This window comes from Ahaetulla prasina, chromosome 6 (genome assembly GCF_028640845.1).
Source record: "Ahaetulla prasina isolate Xishuangbanna chromosome 6, ASM2864084v1, whole genome shotgun sequence".
NCBI lineage: Eukaryota > Metazoa > Chordata > Lepidosauria > Squamata > Colubridae > Ahaetulla > Ahaetulla prasina.
Genome location: NC_080544.1, coordinates 53,419,587 through 53,439,662, shown reverse-complemented (window position 1 = coordinate 53,439,662; position 20,076 = coordinate 53,419,587). Strand labels below are relative to the sequence as shown.

General features: G+C 36.9%; 2 protein-coding genes across 3 annotated transcripts in view; one reads left to right on the top strand and one right to left on the bottom strand.

Annotated features, from left to right (window-relative positions):
* Positions 1-20,076, bottom strand: part of LOC131201293 (guanylate cyclase 2G-like) — a 68,303-nt gene that overhangs the window by 36,339 nt on the left and 11,888 nt on the right. Inside the window, exons 2-4 of the mRNA XM_058189111.1 lie at positions 10,847-11,195; positions 9,045-9,154; positions 694-879 (exon numbers count right to left, since the gene is read on the bottom strand). Coding sequence (XP_058045094.1) covers positions 694-879; positions 9,045-9,154; positions 10,847-11,195 — 645 coding nt within the window. The remainder of the gene's footprint in view (positions 1-693; positions 880-9,044; positions 9,155-10,846; positions 11,196-20,076) is intronic.
* Positions 16,252-20,076, top strand: part of ACSL5 (acyl-CoA synthetase long chain family member 5) — a 58,413-nt gene continuing 54,588 nt past the window's right edge. Inside the window, exon 1 of one of the 2 annotated variants that reach the window (XM_058188754.1) lies at positions 16,252-16,372. The gene's annotated coding sequence lies outside the window, so the exon portion shown is untranslated. The remainder of the gene's footprint in view (positions 16,373-20,076) is intronic. The other variant, XM_058188753.1, reaches the window with a different exon arrangement.

The following is a 20,076-nucleotide window of genomic DNA, read 5'->3' as shown; positions in this document are numbered from 1 at the left end:
AGCCTTAATTTGCAGAAACAATACTATTGCAGTTTGTAGCAGTTTATTCCAAATTCTTTCCCCAGCTTTAGATACATATCCAAATTTACAATTACCCAAATGGCAAATATTTGGGCTTCGGATGACCCAATGAAATAATTTAGCTTAAAAAATGCAAAAAGTGCAAGTGGGTAAGATTCTGGGATATGTTAGTTAACTGACATTGCTTACCATGTCATTCTAAGATAGAGTCGCTCTTGTTTTAAAACTGGTGAAGAGTAGGGAAAGAACAATAGCTACCATGTTGTTATTTGCAAAGAATATTGAATATGCATCATTTTTTTATTCTGATTATTTTCAACAGAGCATGATCTTTAATTCCACAAAATCCTTAGTTCAGCGTCTTCCAGCTTGGTGCCCACTAAATTTAGGGGCAATTCAAGCCTACATTGTTATAAAGGGTTTGAGAATCTGAAGTGCTAAAAACCATCAGATTGGAGATGAATTAGATGACCAATTTCCAATTAACCAATTTTGTTGTATACATGATGTACAATGACAATAAAGGCTATACTATGAGTAACAGTTAGTTAAATATTGGGTATGTTACAGATTTGGCAGCATTGGCATCAAAGCAAGTCATGGGAATGACAAAAAATCTCTATAAGCTATATTTCTAATAAGGACATATTCAATTAATACAGTAAATATAACCTCTTCTTGTAAAGAAAATAAATTGTAAGAAGGGTGCTTTTCCTTTAGCTTGTCATGGAGCTCCTTAATGAAATCAGAGTAGTTCTTATATTCCCCGTAAGACCTAAGAGCTATTAAAAAAACAGACTGATAAGCATCTAAGATGCTGATGTTTTCATGATTCCACGTCTCTTCCAAAAAGTAGGCCTGGAAGACAAGAGAGAGAAATTGTGAGTTCTAGTAATTTATATGCATAATTCAATTGGTGTATTTCAGTGTGTGAATGTGAAGGTCAGTAAAATATACTTCACAGGTAAGCTACCAGTATTGCCAGTGAGGTTTTCCACACAGTTTTTCCCCACATTAAATAGTAATATAAAAGAGGGGCGTGGCCATGACCGTGGTGGGGTAAGGACCTTTCCTTCACTTCACAGGGCTTATTAATGAAGATTTATGAGAATTTATGCCGTTTGGAATGCACTGTTATGGATGAAAGTTAATAAATCATGAACTGAAAGTGTTAACAGCCCAGCAGATTGAATTTAAAACTGGTAGGTCATCTGAAACGGCTTGAATTAAGGAGTTTCTACAGCGTGGGTTGACCGAGCCGGCAGACAAGATAAGTTGGAATAAATTGCTGTGTTTTGTTTTTCCAAAATTAACTATCTTGTTCTGTGTTAAAAAAAATTTTTCTATTGCTGAGGCTAAGGAGTGAATATTAAAGACTGAATTTGATAATGAGAAGAATTTTTTTTTTTTTGAGCCTTCCGGAAGTTCAGCCAAGAAGAATTTAATTGAAGAGAAGAGAAACTGACTTTTTATTGGATTGTTTGGCAGTAAGAGGATTTTACTGAGCTAATTTTTTCTTTATTTTTTTTTTCTCTTGAGAGCAAATTAATAGCTTGTTTATATTACAGGGAAAAAAAAGGATTTTGCTTCGTTTAAGTTGGTTTGTCTTCCTTTCTGCTTTGCTGACGTGGAGGAAAAATGGCGCTGATTAATGTTAGCTGTGAAGTTTTGTGTTTCTTTGTGGAGTATCCTTGAACTTGAGAGATAACAGTGCAAATAAGCCGCTTCGCTTCAATTAAAAGACAGTCGTCCTTTGATCTTCACTAAGACCCTCTGTAAAATTGGTTTGGAATCCTAGTTTGGGAAATTTTTTGGTTTTTTTCAAAATGACTCAACAACTTTCAGAAACGCAGCAACTTGCTGCAGCTTTAAATAAAATTGGGGAAAAAATAGCAGGACTATCAGAGCATATAGATAATTTGACATTGAAACTGACATCTGAAATGCAGAATTTAAAGCAAGAGATGAATGAAAACTTTGCAAAACAAAAGAGGAAATGATAATGATTAAAGATGAAATGGAGCAGATGCATGTGCATGAGGTAAAAGTAGATCGGCAAATTGGTAAAATATTTTATAAAAATGAGCAGCAAGATAAGAGAATTTGTCTTTTGGAAGAAGAGATGAGGAAATATAATTTGGTTATCAGAGGAATCTCAGAAGAAAAGGAGGATAAATTGAAACAGCGGGTTCTGAAATGGATTAATGATTTGGATACGCAACTTACGTTCACAATAGCAGACCTGGCAAGTGTTTTTAGAATTGGATATAGAAGGCAAAATGGTTCTAACAGGAATGTGCTTGTCAGGTTCGCAAATCTTGGTGATAAGTTGGAAGTTATGGCCAAGGTGAGAGAGTTGGGAGATGCTTTGAAGTTTGAAGGGAAGACTATTCAAGTCTTCCCGGATATATCAAGAGAAGAAAGGGCATGGAGATTTTTTTTAAAACCAATCACAAAAGTTTTGAGGGATAATGGAATTAAATACAATTGAGGCCACCACAACAATTGAAATTTTTTATAAAGGAAGGATGCGTACAATCACCCCAGATATAGATGCATTATTATATTTACGGAGCTTGGACTGATTGAGATGGAGGATTTAATGGAGATAAAAGATCAAATGCTTCAGATGGGTGGAACATACGGAAACATCAATCCCAGAAGAAGAAAAAGGGGCTATTGGAGGCAAGACTCAAAGGGTTAAAGAGGAAAGAAATATCACCTGTGTTGGTTGAACAGAAGAAGAGTCGTGAGGATACAGTAAGAGAAGAAGCAGATAAGAGTCTTGGAAAATATGAAGCTGAATGCGGGTCATCGCTATCTTTTTTTGAGTGATGAATTTAAATAGACAGCCCGAAAGAAGTGGCCGGGCATTGGCACGTCCCTCTCCCCATTCTCTTTATAGAGGCGAAACCGATGAGGATGTGGGGAAGAAGATTGTTTGTACTTTATTGTTTGTTTTGTTTTGTTTTTTCTGTTTTCTTATTGTTGTTTATATGTTAAATATGGTAGTTTAATGTCGGGTGGTGGGCACAGAAAGGAAGATGCGGGATAGGATTAAAAATTTATATTTTAAATGGGAGTTATAAAATAATGTCATGGAATGTGAAGGGTACAGGAATCAGATTAAAAGAAGAAGATTGGAGCTTAAGATTAAAAGGATTTGCCAGACATTTTATTTTTACAAGAAACCCATCAGAAATCTGAAGATTCAAATAGAATGTATATAAAAGGTATGCAAATATATGAAAAGCATTTGGAACTTCAAAAGCTAGAGGAGTTGCAACACTGATATCAGATAGGGTGTACTTTGAAAACATAAGGTAATTTTGGATGAAGATGGAAGATATGTAATAATTGTTGGAAATCTTAATGAGGAAAAAGTGACACTTGTTAATTTATATTTACCGAATGAAAACAAAGAGAATTTCTTGAAAAATAACAAAATTTTGGAGAATGAAAGTGTAGGGAAAGTAATTGTGGCTGGGGATTTTAATTTAATCAGAGATAAAATAGATAGTACTAATCCCACCCGCTGTGGAGGAGCAAATAAAATGGGGATTTTAAATATGTGGATGCTTCGAAACGGCGTGGTTGATGTGTGGAGAGAGGTTAAAGGAATTGAGAGAGTATACACTTTTTTCTCTAAGATATATAATACATATTCTAGAATTGATTATATTTTTCTTTCTAAAGATTTGTTGAATAATGTGGATAAGATAGATGTGGGAATTTTTAAAGATTCTGATCATGCAGAAGTTATGGTGGATTTAGATTTTAATTTTGAGAAAAAAAGAAGCTATTGGAGATATGACGAGAAATTGTATAAAATGAAAAGGATAAAAATGGATACTTAAAAACTGGAGGAAAGTTGGAGATTAAATGATAACGGGAGGTTAAATTTGAAATTGTTTGGGATGCGATGAAAGCGGTGTTTAGAGGAGAGTATTAAATTATCAAGTAGGAAATATAAAAATTATAAAATTAAAATGGAAAGAGATAAAATCAGATTAAAGAATTGGAAAATCAATTTTGCTTACTAAAGAAAAAAAATTCTTCAGGAGCTTAATATGTTAAGAAATAAAATGATAGAAGAAGATACAGAGTTAGTAAAAGAAATTTGAGATTTTAAATAGGAATTTTTGAATTTAGTAATAGAAATTCTAAATTATTGGCAAAGATGGCGAAAGATAAAAGAGAGAAGAGAGAAATTGGAGTTTTGATAGATGATAGAGGTATAAGATGTTATAAAATTAGAGAAATGTGAAGTGGTTAGAAATTTTTTCAGAATCTATATTCAAAGAAACCAATTAATCGGGAAAATTGCAAAGCTATTTAGAAAAGTATGTGGTGAAAATTGATCAAACATATAAGGAATTGATGGAAGAAGATATAACACAAGATGAGATTAATGGAATAATACAAAAATTAAAATTAGGGAAAGCTCCAGGTGAGGATGGATTACCTGTTGAGTTTTATAAAGAATTTAAAGAATTAATAATACCAAGATTGCAAAAATTATTCAATGGAATATTACATGGTGGGAAGTACCTTCGTCATGGAATAGAACGGTGATATCCCTAATTCCTAAACCAGATAAAGATTTAGAAAGGATTGAGTCCTATCGGCCCATTTCTTTAATTAATCAGGATGCAAAGATATTTACTGCTATTATAAGTAATAGATTAAATAGATTTATAGATAGATATATAAGTTATAATCAAGTAGGTTTTGTGAAGGGTAGATACATGAGTGATATTGTTAGAAGAGTATTAAATATTATAGATGTAGCTGAATATAATGGTGATAAAATTGGTATAGTATCATTGGATATTTTAAAGCTTTTGATTCTGTACAATGGGAAACAATTGAAGTAATTGTGGAGGCTTTAGGCTTTGGTAATAAGTTTATACATGTTATTTCAAAATTGTACCAAAAGAGCAGTGCAAGAGTGAAGGTGAATGGAATATTAACTGAAGAGATAAAATTAGAAGCTGGTACGAGACAAGGATGTCCCTGTCCCCAACATTATTTTTATTGGCTATGGAAATATTGACAAAATGATAGAAAAGATGAAGAATTAGAAGGATATAAGGGTATAAGATAAATTTGTATGGATGATACTTTAATTATTTTGAAAATGTAGAGAAAGATCTGAAAAGATATATAAGCATTTGATAGAATTTGAGGAAATGACAGGATTGAAAGTAAATTGGTCAAAGTCAGAATTATTGATGGATAGTAATGGTAATGAGTCTGAGAATATGCAAGAGCAATTTGGGATAAGGATTAAAACACATTGAAATATTTGGGTATAGTGCTTTCACTTAAGGTTAAAGAATTGAAAAAACTTAATTATGATGTGGTGATTAACGAAATTGAGAAGAAGATAGATAAATATAAAATTTTAAAGTTGTCTTGGTTTGGTAGAATTGCAATGTGTAAGATGATGTTGCTGCCCAAGTTCAACTTTTTATTCGAGATGCTACCACTAAATTTGACAGAGAAAGATATTGAAGGATATCAGAAAAAACTGGATAAATTTTGCAATGGTGGCAAAAGACCTAGATTAGTGAAGAAAATGTGGTATCAAAATCAAAAGGAAGGTGGATTAGGAATCCCCAAATTATTTAATTATTACTGTGCGTATGGTATCCGGATAGTGGTAAAAATACTTAAAGGTGAAGATAACTATTGGAGAGACTTAGAGTTAAGGGATATAGAGAAATTTGGATCAAGGTGGTTTTTAGATAAAGCAAATTTAAAATGTGTAAGTAGAAGTTATTGGTTAAAGGGATTAAGTAAAATGTGGAACAAATTTGTTAAAATTTTAATTCCGGATATAATCTTTTTGGGGGAGACAACTGGAATTTGGCGATTAAAATAATATAAAACGTATTGAAGTGATTAAAGAGGAAAATATAGAAATTATTAGAGATTGGATAAAAGTTATGGGAAATGAAAGGAGGAATAAAGAAATTATTGAAAAATTAGGGTTAAGTTGGTTTGAAAAAATACAGATAGAAAATGGACAAAAAACTAAAGGAAAATTATTCGATAAATAGATGTGAAACTGAATTTGAATATTTAGTATCTCGGATTATGAAAGATGAAATTGGGCTAAAGGGACTCGTTAGTAGGGTTTATAAGATTATAAATTCTGATGAAAAATTACAAAGAGTGATGAGGACAAATTGGGAAAAAGATCTTAATATTGAAATACCAGAGTCAGATTGGAATGTGAATTGGAAGAGTAGAATTATGAGAACTTTATCTATAAGGATTAAAGAGCACAATTATAAAGTTGTTTGGAAATGGTATTTGACTCCAGTAAGATTGTCACAAATGGATAAAAAAATTAGTAAAAAATGTTGGAGATGTGAGATGGAATTGGGGACTTATGAACATATGTGGTATAATTGTGATAAGGTTAAAAAGTTTTGGCAACAATTGGAGAAAATGATATTTGAAATGATGGGGAAAGTAATAACATTGAGAGTGGAAACTATATTATTGTTGGTAATTAAGGAAATAGAATTAACAAAATATGAAAAAGAATTGATTAGAATTATGATTATAATAGGTAGAATTATAATAGCTAGATATTGGAAACTAGATGTGATTTTTAGAATAGAAGAGTGGAATTCTGAAATGTGGAAATTAGCTTTAAATGATAAAATGACATGTGATATTAAAATTAGAAGTGGTGTGTATAAAGAAGATATTTTCTGGAAGACTTGGAAACCATTTGTGGACTTTGCGCTTGGAACATTGGACGCTTCAGTACCTGTACCTCGAGAACGTGGATTTTGGCAATCATGAGGATATATCCGAAGACCCAAATCTTCCTTTTATGTATAGCACAAGGGTGTAATAATGTATTTTTTTTTGTTTGTTTGTTGTAAAAAAAAGTAATAAAAAAAATATATATAAAAATCCCAAATACGTGGAGAAGTGTGATAAAGAGGTCTTAAAGGAATAAAAATTCTGAATTGTATTGTTGTTAGTAGTGAAGTCGTGTTCGACCTATCGCAACCCCATAAACAACTTTCCTCCAGGCCTTCCTGTCCACCATACCCTGCCAACCATTTAAGCTCACACTGACTGCTTCAGTGACTTCATTCAGCCGCCTCATTCCCTGCTGTCCCCTTCTTCTTTTGCCTCAATCGTTCCCAGCATTAGGCTCTTCTCCAGTTAGTCCTTCCTTCTCATTAAGTGGCCAAAGTATTTCAGTTCTGGATTGTATTATGTATGTCCAAAACAGTTAGCCTTTATAAATAGGCACACACACACACATATATATATATTCGATTCTATTTCTCTGTGGAATACATTAATATATTAGGGTAAAGATTTAACAGTTTCTATTCCTAAAACCTGAAGGTGGGGACAATTATTCAGTGGAAAAAGCCTAATTACCAATGTTATAATCACAATACCTATGGAGTCAAAATATCGTGTATGAGGGGCAATATGAAGTCTCCAAAAGACTAATGTAGCTTCATAAATTACAAATAATGATAACATGGTGAATAATTGTAACAATCAAGCATAAATAAGAACTTTTTCATTCCTATTATATTATTTAATTCCATTCATTTATTTATTTAAAACGTTTATGTAGCCTCCCATCTTCTAATCAAGTCTGAGCAGCTCTCAAACAAAAGTTAAAACAAAATATAAATCATATAAAAATTATAAAACCAAACCACTTGGCATCAAGTCAAACTTATAATGTGCAATTATGCAATCTTATCCCAGCACTTGGTTTTTGAAGGCTAATGGAAGGGTAGGAGGGAAGAGGCCTGCTAAATTTTAGGAGGCAGAATGTTCCATAGGCCAGGAGCCGGTATGGAAAAGATATGCTTCCTAACTCTCATTGGATGACAATATTTAGGGGAAGGGACTAGGAGTGTGCCTATTTTATTTGATCTGGTAGGATGGATATATGTCTTAGGGAAAGGCAGTCCTGCAGATAAGCTGGCCCTGTGCCATTTAGAGAATTGATATGTAAGAAGAGATCCAGAAAAGATCCTCCTAATTCTTCATGGGATTTATCTGATAGTTATGTAGAATGTGTTTTAGTCTGGCAAGATTCCTATAAGTGAGCAGCAATAAAGAAACTACTTTGTTATATTCATCCTGTTCAGGGGTGGTATTCACTTTCCTTCACTACCAGTTCGCAAATGTGAGTGTGAGCGCTTTGCTTGCACACTCCACCTGTGCTCATGCGCAGGACCTTCTGCACATGCACAGAGTGTCAAAAAAAGGACATGATGATGTTCAGGTGAGTGGGCGGAGCCTCCCACTACCGGTTCTCCCGAACCAGATAGAACCGGCTGAATATCACCACTGATACTGTTGTTCTTGGTTTCTTCACACCTGACAGAGATTGCACAATATGGGAGTTCTCCTGGACCAAACCACTCCTCAGCAAACAGAACAGGTATGGACAGGTCACTCTTTGCACATCTTCATCTTGAATGCTTATTACACAAAATAAGCACATAATATTAGTGGATCAAAGGGTTCTGCTTTCTGTCTAGTAACTTGTCTGGACTATTACAATGTGTTCTACATGGGACTACCCTTGAAGACCATCCAAAACTGTTCCAGAATGCAAGGACAAAAAAGGAAACTTATGTTATTTTTTAAAAATTTTGACTTAACCATTTAAGCTAATTGTTGCCATTTGTCAAGTTTACAGCAGTTATAGGTTTATTCTTTTCCAAAATATCACTTACATAAAATGGATATACTTGAACCTGAAATGCTTTTGGTGGGTAAACCTAGGGGATTTTTGTCTTCACTTGCTTAAAACAGTTATTTAACATGTTATTGAAATACTCACATGATGAATTTGGTTGTCATGTTTCCCTTTTTGATTATATATTCTAATTTAGGTATTTCATTTTTGTGTTACGAGCTAAAGTAAGCATTATAATCATAGTTGCTCTTGCCCAATTATGCTATCTAAAAATATTTTAAACATGATAATAAAAAACTTTTTGCTACTTACTGACCTCAAACTGTTGCAGTACAAAGAACACATATGGTCCGTTTGTCATACCTAATTCTTTGGCCTGTAACAAAATTGATCTTGCATCCAAAGGATTACAGATTAAAACAATAACTGCAAAGAAATTGAAAAAATTAGTTGTCTTTTTTCTAAAGTTAATACAGAAGAGAATGGAAGCTTGAAGCAACCAGATATCAACCCAACAGCATTACAAAAAGTCAAAGGAATTTATTCATTACAAAAAGTAGAGATTTGATTGTGTGTATCTTATTAAATAATGTAAAAAATATTTGCAATTTTAAATATAAATGTTTTAAATATGTGTCATGAAGCAGCTTGGAAGAGAAAGATGCTGGGAACAAGAGACTGTAGTCAGCATGAAAATGGCAGAGACAATAGACAGCAATGCATCTGTGGCTTTTGGCAGAGGTGGAACTGAGATGGCAGGAATGAATCTGCTACTGAATGAAAGCCATCAGTTTAGGGATTACAGGGATTACAGGTCAGAGATTTGTCTTTTATTCTTTTATGGGTACTTAAAATACAGCCATTATTACAAGAAGTCAAAAGGTTAAACAAATTACTGTATTATGTATACGGTATGTATATCTATATCATCTATATCTATCTATATCTATCATCTATATATCTATGTCTGTCTATATCTACCATGTTTCCTTGAAAATACGACCTACTCAGAAAGTAAATCCTAGCTTGATTTTTACATGTGCACCCAGTTATCAGCCCTACCCACAAAATAAGCCCTTATTAAGACTCCACCCACTTCAGGGTGCAAAGATAAAAATTAAGCTCGGGTGGGAATGGGGGTGGTGGAGCAGCCCTACTACTTACTTTGGACAGTTGCAGCCAGCCTCACACACCTCGGCTCATTTCTTCTGCAGTCGGCAAGACTTTCCTGAAGGCCTCTATAGCTTATAATAGCGCTCCGGATCAATCCAGAAGTCTGTTATCGGCTGCAGAGGCCTTCGGGAAAGGCCTTTAGGAAAGGCCTCTGTAGCCGATTACAGAGCTTCAGATTGATCTGGAGCTCTGTAATTGGCTGCAGAGGCCTTCGGGAAACAGCCTTGTTGGCCTTGCCAGACGAGGAAGGCCTCTGATAGCGAAAAAGAGCCTGTGGGTGACACACACAAGTGAGGTGAGTCAGTGACCGACATCCCCCCTGAAAATAAGACCTGGTACCTTTTTTAGTTGCAAAAAAAATATCAGACAGGATCTTATTTTCGGGGAAACACAGTATATTATATCTATGTATGTCTATGCTATTGACACCTGAATTTGTACTCTTTTAAACATTTTTAGCATTCTAATGCATTTCCAGGGATGCAGATATATAAAATACTTTGATGTACCAAGTGGTTAGGTCCATTAAAATCAAATTAATTGCTCAAATAAAGAATTAAATGCTAAATGTATAATATGATTCATTGTAATTATGGGGTTTATTCCTTACACTCCAAGGCAAATACTTCAGGTCTTTAAACATTTCTAACTAATTCAAAAAACATCATGTACCATATGTGTTCTTTAATAGGAGTAATATTAAGAGCCAAACTGTAAATATCTCTATTCTATGATATGATTCAAAGACATTTTGAAATTCTGCTTTCAAATACTAGGCATTATATTAATAATTCTGATTACAAAAGGAGAGACATAATCATGTGACTCCTTCCAACTCTTTAAAAGATGATAATCAGGAAGAATAGATATTCTTATTTTATTCCAAAGGGCTCAGGTATTTTTGTAATTTATACTAATTAAATTTTATTTTCTTCAGAAACTTACTTCTGGCAACAGATGATATATAGTTCAGTTTCTCTTCATGGAGGCTTTGATTTTTTGTGTTGTATCTCACCTTCGCTGTGATGGTTATATTGAATTTGAGTTCATTTTCTATACTTGTCCATAATTCCTCTGTTTCACCCCATGTAAATGCATCATATGAACTTCCAAAGAGACCAACATATTTCCACCCAAAATATTGAAGTGTTTTATGCAGTACTTCTCCTATCAGGTACACTGGTGAAACAAGGTTGATGTAAGTGTCATAAAAAAATGAGTTGCTAAGCTTAGTTGTTTGGCCAACAAACCCAAACATGGGAATATTCCATTGAGAAGCAAGCAATCCTGTAACCTATGTAAGAAAAAATAGTAATAATTGCATTAGTTAATAAAACTTAATAACTACCAGTATATATAATTTGTTTACTCTGGATTATTAGCTATATCATGGGTATCAAACTCGATTTTTTTGAGGGCTGCATCAGGAGGCCAGGTGGATGTGACCAAGGTGGACATGGCCCAACATATTACTCGTGTTGGGGCCACCTGTGGTGGCCCAGGCTGGGCTGGGGGGACCCATTGTCTCCAGCGGATGAAGGCAAGACCAGGGACAGCACCAAACCCTCACCATCCCTCTCAGGCCATGCGGAGGACCCCCAGACAGCGGTGCAATCTGTCCAGAGTCATAGGCAGTGGAGGGCAAGCATCCAGCCTGGTCCTTGAGCTCCCAGAGTACCAGGACCCCACAGCACAGCACAGCCCCACTTCCCTGCTTTAGAGTACTCTCTCGCCGGTTTACAACATAGAAGCATTATTTGGATATTGGCTCCAATAATTTGGGTGTTCATTTTCCTGACTTCTGAAGGATGGAAGGCTGGAGCAACTTTGAGCCTGGTCTGGATCCAACTCTCGACTATGGTCAGAGTTTGCCTGGAATATTGCATTTTAACCATTGTGACACCAGGGCTCTTGGAATATAGAATTTTGGAAATTGAAAGAAGAATTTTCAACATTATAATAATTGATAATGATTTTATTTAAGACAATTATTTGAAATGATTCTTGCCCAGTTTCGTGACATTTGGGCTAAGTTGTCATATTTATAACAATTGCATATCTTTCTATTGGTTTTTCTCATTCCCTAGTCCCTCACAAAACTTCTGAATGCAATCATCCCTGGTCCTGCAGACTTCAAAATGCTGGGAAAAGATAGGGAACATCATCTGTCAACCATAGGTCACTTCAGTTGATCAACAAGAGATTACAAAATCCATTATCTAGATAGTGGGTCACTTCTGCAAAACTTGGAAGAACTACAGTTGTCTCACCTCCACTCTGAGTCAAAATACAAATAAAATATTGTAATATTTTACTTATAATACAGCAAATGAGAAAAGAGAACCTTTTAAAGAAGAAAGTGCTCCTATTCCCACTCCTTTTTATTTTTTTGTTTTAATTGCAAAGCATCTTCTTTTTTTTTAATTGAATTTTTTTTTTTACAAAAAAAGCTTTTTCGCCCCCCCTTTCCCCCCTCTACCCCCCTCCCTTCAAAAAGCCCCTCCCCCCCCCCGACTTTCCGGAACAAACACAAGGTATAGTTAAAAATAAAACAAGCATATGCTAAAAAATTTTCCTCCTAACTCAATTATATTCCTGCAATTCTCATCAAATCCTAACCTCCCCCATAACAATCAGAAATAATACATCCTAAACATTTAAAGGCAGTCTGATATCTATTTTGAATATAATCAATCCATTTTTTCCATTCATTTAAGTATCTTTCTTGTGTATTGTCTTTCAGAAAGGCTGAGATTTTTGCCATCTCAGCCAAATTAGCAACTTTCAATATCCATTCTTCTATTGTAAGTAGTTCTTTCTTCTTCCAATACTGTCCTATCAGTAGTTTTGCTGCTGTTACTAAATTTAAAATCAATTTAGTCTCAATGTACAGTCCGTAATAATTCCCAGTAAAAAAAATTGCGGTAGGAACTTTATCTTCTTTTTCAAAACATTTTTTATAATCCACCAAATTCTTATCCAAAAAGCCTTAATGTTCTTGCAAGTCCACCAAATATGAAAATATGTAGCATCATCACAATTACATCTCCAACATTTTGCTTGCATATCTGGATACATACACAATAGTTTCTTAGGATCTAAATGCCATCTATAAAACATTTTATAAAAATGTTCCCTATTCTGTGCCTGCGTAAATTTAACATTTCTAATCCAATTTTTTTCCCAAGTTTCCAATAATATTGGCTCCTGAAAATTTTGTGCCCACTTTATCATACAGTTCTTTACCAAATCCCTTTCATAATCTATTTCAAGTAACACATTATACAATCTCTTTATATGCTCCTGAGACTGATTTCTAATTTGCTTTACCAAATTTTCCTCATTCTGCACTATACCAATTTTCTGATCTTCCTTCCATCTAGCACGTAATTGCCCATATTGAAACCAAGTATAATTTTTCCCTTCTTCTTTTAATAAATGCAGAGATTTTAATTGCAAACAAACAAAGCATCTTCTTATGGTATGTCTCTACATCTGTAGAGAGAAAAGATCAGGACTCCAAGCCTAGAAACATAACCCTGCAGCAGTTTGAGGAAGAGACAGAGATACATTCTAAATAATGCTTATAGGCTGGAGTCAGGAAATAAATTTGGGTGAATGGTGAAGGTAGAATCAGCCTAAAAATTCTATACAGCCACAGCATTCAAGGAAAACTAGCCTTACTCCCATTTTTCAAATAAACTGGAGGCAGAACTTCATTTTCTCTGAATTCTAAAAAGAAAAAAGATCTTGAACTGTAGAGTTGGCCAAAGACTAACAATAGTATTAGTTTATTAATATGCGAGCTGACTGATGTGTGGGGATGGGTGTATTCATTTGTAGCCTTCAACTTCCTCTAGAACTGCTCTATTTGAGAGGATACATTAGGAATTTAAATCAGATGTTTCCCAAAAACAAGCCCATCCAGTGAAATTGTAATAGAAACAGTTTAACAAAATTACTGGTTCTCAGGAATAATCTAGTACAACACATATTGTTATAAATTTTTCATAGTAATCAGAAGGTTTGATCAGCAGGTGCCATGGTGGAGGTGAACTAACTATGTTGCCGAGAAACTTCTCCAGGACATGCCAGCTAAAATCACTATTTTCCCACCCACTCCAGAAATCTCTCGCCAGGAACTTTGACCTCTATACAATCATTAAATGCAATGGGACATGATTACTTAAGAAGCAACAATAGAGAGGTGTTGAATGAATATGGATTAAATACAAACATGGATGTCCAGTACAAGAAAAATATACTGAAGTGGTTTGGTCATGTAGAGAGAATTGAATGAGGATAAAATTGTGAAGGAAATGTATAAAGTAAGAATGAATGGATTGAGAGTGTATAGAAGGCCAATAAATAGAATAGATAGAATAGAATAGAATTTTATTGGCCAAGTGTGATTGGACACACAAGGAATTTGTCTTGGTGCATATGCTCTCAGTGTACATAAAAGAAAAGATACATTTATCAAGGTACAACATTTACAACACAAATCTATGTGTTGTTTTGTTACACATAAATCTATGTGTAACAAAGGTCAAGATTCTCAAAAAAGACTATGATGAAGTTTAGAAAACAAAACAATATCGACATTTGTTCTAATTCCAACAATACTACAATGACAAAAATTTACCCACTGAAGAATGTTGATAAGAGTTTTCATAATGAAGTACATTTTTTTATTTACACCTCTCTTTTATCCTTCCCACTCTCCTGGATACCTATGAATATGCAGAAGGATGACAAATAACGTATATCTAAATTTGATTTAGTTAAACATTATTTGCTTTTTGTCCCAATCTTCTATTTTAACTTTTGTTTATCATTTCTTACTCCTTTTCTAATGTTGCTTATCCCAAAAAAGAGTTATATGATAGAAATATATGCATATATAAAAAGAAAAAAATATACGAATGAAAGTTGTTTCACAACTCTTAAATGAGTCAAGAACATCAGTAAGGTTTTCATATGAACAAGAACAAAAAGCTACAAGATGTACTGGAAAAACAAGTCTTAGAATTAAGATAATCAAATTGTAGTAAGGAACCACCAAAGTGGTTGCAAAATTAGTGTAAATGAGATAATTAAGCAAAAAAATGGGCACATAGTATTTAGAGTGAAATAGGCTAGGAAAATTGGTTTCTATAGAATGGAAGGTTACCTTTTGAATGCCTCACATGAAGTGCTGAGAGTTAGTGGATTATTATTTTTACATAAATCAGTTTTTTAAAAAAAGACTTTCCTACATTGACAAATCATATAAAAAAGCAGAACTTCAGCAAACAGCATTCACATGGGTGTCTTACTGTCTACCTGGAAGGGAAATGAGATTTGCTAGAAAAAAATACACAGAAAGCACACCACAAACTGGATATTTTCCTCAAAAGCCCAACCTCCAGTTCTTTAACCAGGAATTATCAATATTTCTTAAATATTTCTCTGCATTAAAATAATGACATCAGAGATCCAAGGAAGCTTAAATCTAATAAAAATAATGAAGTCAGTGATCCAAAGAAGCTTAAACCTATATTGTTCACTTCTATGATAGAGTTGATGACAGTTTGTTATTTCACCTCGCATTACCCTGGACCTGTAATCACACTTTCACAGTCAGCAGATTTGCAGGATCAATATTTCACAATTTAATTTCTTTTGAGTGGGAAGTGCAATTGTGGTTTTGATGTCTTTTTGGATGACTCATCTAACTTGGACTCTTTGTATCTTCCAACTAACTCTGGCCAGCTCCCAATGAAGCGAATAGACTGATACATCCTAATACTGAGATTATAGATACAAAATAAATGCAATAGCCCAATTAGAGATGAAACTATTATAAAAAGTGGAAAGGATGATAAAGAAGCTAAAAATAATTCTGTCTTAATAATATTCAAAGTAAAATAGGCCAGACAAAAACTCTGTTCATGGATCTTGCCTGTTTCTCTTGATTTTCGCTAACCCTCAAAGTGGGCAATTCTTGGCTACAGACTGAACTACATTTTCTCCAAAGTTGTAGTTACATGGGACATACTATATTTAAATGACTTGGTGGCATCTCATGCAAAATCTAATGTAACTGACATATAATTTTCTGGACTGTGCTATTTCTAGACAATAAAAGCCCTTCATTTCCTAGAATATTAGTAATTTCTTTTTGTACTCATATTTTTTGTTAGCTTTTACTGTATAGATTGGAATATCACCTGAAAGTAATAAAAGAGTGAAAAATCTCTGCAATATCTTATGATGTATCATGGGAAAACTATGCCTTAAGATAGCTGTCTGTTTGTTGACAGCAGTCTACGCATGTAGGAGGATCAGATAAAAGAAAAACAACTCCCAGAAGAGTCACTTTTTTAAAACTTTAGAACACTTGCTATTACAGTTGGAACCCTCAGCATTGTCAGGAGAAGATGATGTGAACTGTCTTCTCGGGAAAAAGGCTTTTTTTCTCAGAAACTGGTGAGTGACTGAGTGGGGCTTTTCATGAAAGAGTATGATTACTTTCTTTGGTGGAAATCCATGTGTCCAAGGCAAAAACTGCTAATGAAAAGGATGCAAAGTAGATGGATCTGTGTGCATATTAAAACTATACAGATATGGTGTGGTGAAAATTTTAGAGTCCTGCATAGGAGTGCATTTCAAACAACCGTACTATCTAGAATAGAATAGAGTAGAATTTTTTATTGGCCAAGTATGATTGGAAACATAAGGAATTTGTTTTGGTGCATATGCTCCCAGTGTACATAAAAGAAAAAGAAAAAAGAAAAAAAATACCTCAAAGGTACAACATTTACAACACAAATGATGGTCATAGGTTGCAATTTAACCCTTAATGATAACAACAAAAAGTTACAGTCATACAGTCAGTGGAAAGAGATTGGTGATGAAAACGATGAGAAGATTAATAGTAGTGTAGATTTAGTAAGTAGTTTGACAGTGTTGAGGGAATTATTTGTTTAGCAGAGTGATGGCCTTCAGGAAAAAAGTGTTCTTGTGTCTAGTTGTTCTGGTGTGCAATGCTCTGTAGCGTCGTTTTGATGGTAGGAGTTGAAACAGTTTATGTCCAGGATGTGAGGGATCTGTAAATATTTTCACGGCTCTCTTCTTGATTTGTGCAGTATACAGGTCCTCAATGGAAGGCAGGTTGGTAGCAATTATTTTTTCTGCAGTTCTAATTATCCTCTGAAGTCTGTGTCTTTCTTGTTGGGTTGCAGAACCAAACCAGACAGTTATAGAGGTGCAAATGACAGACTCAATAATTCCTCTGTAGAACTCTGTAGGGATGGGATCACCTGCTATTCTTCATAATCACAGATGTATTCGTCAGTGGAACTTCTTTATCTGTGAGACTCCCCTTCTCGCAGATTTGGCCCTCCACTCTATCGAGGGCCTACCTCAATGACAGAATTTGGAATCCCGAGAGGTGGCATGTGGCAAAGAAGGGACATAGGGGTATTTAATATCATTTTTTAAAGGATTTTTAAGGGGAGGGAGGGTTAGGATGGGCTCTGGGGGAAATCCATCAGGGATATGGCTGGACCCTGTGAGGGCTCGCGGTATAGATACCATAGGTTTGGAGGCGAAGGAGGAGGCTGGAGTTCGATTCTATGAGGGCTATTCCATCAGCACAGTAATTGGGAGGTGCAGATATGGCGGAAGCGGGGGCCTGTACCATGTTCGGCGAATGCACGCTCGCTGTTTGCGAGCAATCGTGCACTCCGGTCCCTCTGACTTTTCTCGTTCCCCAGGTGGCTGGAATCCCCAGAGCCTGGACCTTCGGCTGATGTTATGTAATGCCAGGTCCATGGTGAATAAAGCCCCCCTTATTTTCGATCTTATACAAGAGGGAGGTGCGGACCTGATGAGCATTTCGGAGACCTGGTTGGGCACGGAAGGGGGGGTGCCCCTTGTTGAAATGTGCCCACCGGGCTTCCGTGCATTTCATCAGCTGAGGGCCCAGGGTAGGGGTGGAAGGGTGTCGGTTATTATTAACGAAGGTCTGGAACCGAGGGAGGCCAGTGTACCACAGATAGCCGAATGTGAATCTCTCTTTGTGAAGGGGGGTCAGGGGAGGCAGGTGGGCTTGCTAATTACGTACCTGGTTCCTTGCTGTGTGACAGCAGCCCTGCCCGAACTGCTGGATGTGATAGCCGGGATGGTGGTCGATACCCCTAGACTTATGGTTATGGGGGATTTCAACCTGTCATCAGTTGGTGAAGCATCTGTGGCAGCTTGGGAGTTCATGGCTTTCATGATGGCCCTAGACCTGACCCAGTTAGTTAATGGCCCCACTCACATCGGGGGAAACACTCTGGATCTGATTTTTGTCTCTGGACAGTGGTTGAATGATCTTGTATTAGGGGATTTAGTTATTAAACCCCTGTCATGGTCAGATCATTCACTCTTTCGACTTGACTTCCGAACCGCCAACCCACACCACAGGGAGATGGAGCCGATTCGTTGGTTCCGTCCCAGGCACCTGATGGACCCGGAGAGGTTTCTGACAGAGCTTGGGCCATTTCATGAGGATCTAGCTCATGGCTCAGATGAAAAACTTGTCGCTGCCTGGGAAAGGGCAGCGGCGGGGCTTTGGACTGCGTCATGCCTTTGCGGCCTCTGACCCGGTGCCGATCTCAACTGGCCCCTTGGTACTCTGAGGAGCTGAGAGAGATGAAGCACCAGAAAAGACGCTTAGAGAGTAGTTGGAGGGCCAGCCGTTCTGAATCTGACCGAACTCTAGTAAGGTCTCATATTCAGACCTAGTGGTGATAGGAGCGGCAAAACATGAGTATTTTTCCACTCTTATTGCATCGGCAGATAACCACCCAGCCACCCTGTTTAGGGTGACCCACTCCCTCCTTCATCAGGGAGTTCGGGAGGACCCCTTGCAAGGGCGTGCTGAGGATTTTGGACAATATCTGCACGATAAAGTTGCTCAGATCCAGAAAGGACTGGACTCAGATTGGGTAGATTCGGGCGGGATGACGGAGGTAGATCTTGAAGATACCATCTGGGAAGAGTTCGATGCTGTGGCTCCCGAGGACATGGACAGGATGCTGAGGAGGCTGAATGCGACCACATGTTTATTGGACCCTTGTCCCTCCTGGTTGGTACTGGCCACACAGGAGGTTACACGAGGCTGGCTTCAGGGAATTGTCAACGCTTCTTTAACGGAGGGTGTCTTCCCTACCGCCTTGAAAGAGGCGGTGGTGAGGCCCCTCCTCAAGAAGCCTTCCCTGGATCCATCCATTTTAGCGAACTATCATCCTGTCTCCAACCTTCGTTTTGTGGCGAAGGTTGTTGAGAGTGTGGTGGCGCATCAGCTCCCCCTGTACCTGGATGAAACTGTCTATATTGACCCGTTCCAGTGCGGTTTCCGGCCTGGGTACAGCACGGAGATGGCATTGGTCGCGTTGGTAGATGATCTCTGGAGGGCTCGAGACAGGGGTTGTTCCTCTGCCCTGGTCCTATTAGATCTCTCAGCGGCTTTCGATACCATCGACCATGGTATCTTGCTGTGACGGTTGGAGGGTTTAGGAGTGGGGGGCACCGTTTATCGGTGGTTCTCCTTCTATCTCTCTGACCGGTCGCAGATGGTGCTGGCAGGAGGGCAGAGATCGGCCGCGAGGCACCTCACGTGCGGGGTGCCACAGGGGTCTCGCTGCTTCTGTTCAACATCTACATGAAGCCGCTAGGTGAGATCATCCGTGGTTTTGGGGTGCAATGTCATCTTTATGCTGATGATACTCAGCTGTACATTTTCACCCCTACCCACCCCAACAATGCCATTGAAGTGATGTCCCAGTGTCTGGAGGCTGTGCGGGTCTGGATGGAAGAACAGGCTTCGACTCAACCTTTCCAAGACTGAGTGGCTGTGGATGCCGGCATCCCGGTACAGCCAGCTGATCCCATCGCTGACTGTTGGGGGCGAGTCATTGGCCCCTATGGAGAGGGTTCGCAACTTAGGCATCCTCCTGGATGTATGGCTGTCCTTAGAAGATCATATGACAGCTGTTGCCAGGGGAGCATTTTATCAGGTCCGTCTGATATGCCAGTTGCGTCCCTTCCTAGACCGGGATTCCCTATGCACGGTCACTCACACCCTCGTCACTTCCCGCCTGGACTACTGTAATGCTATCTACATGGGGCTCCCCTTGAAGAGC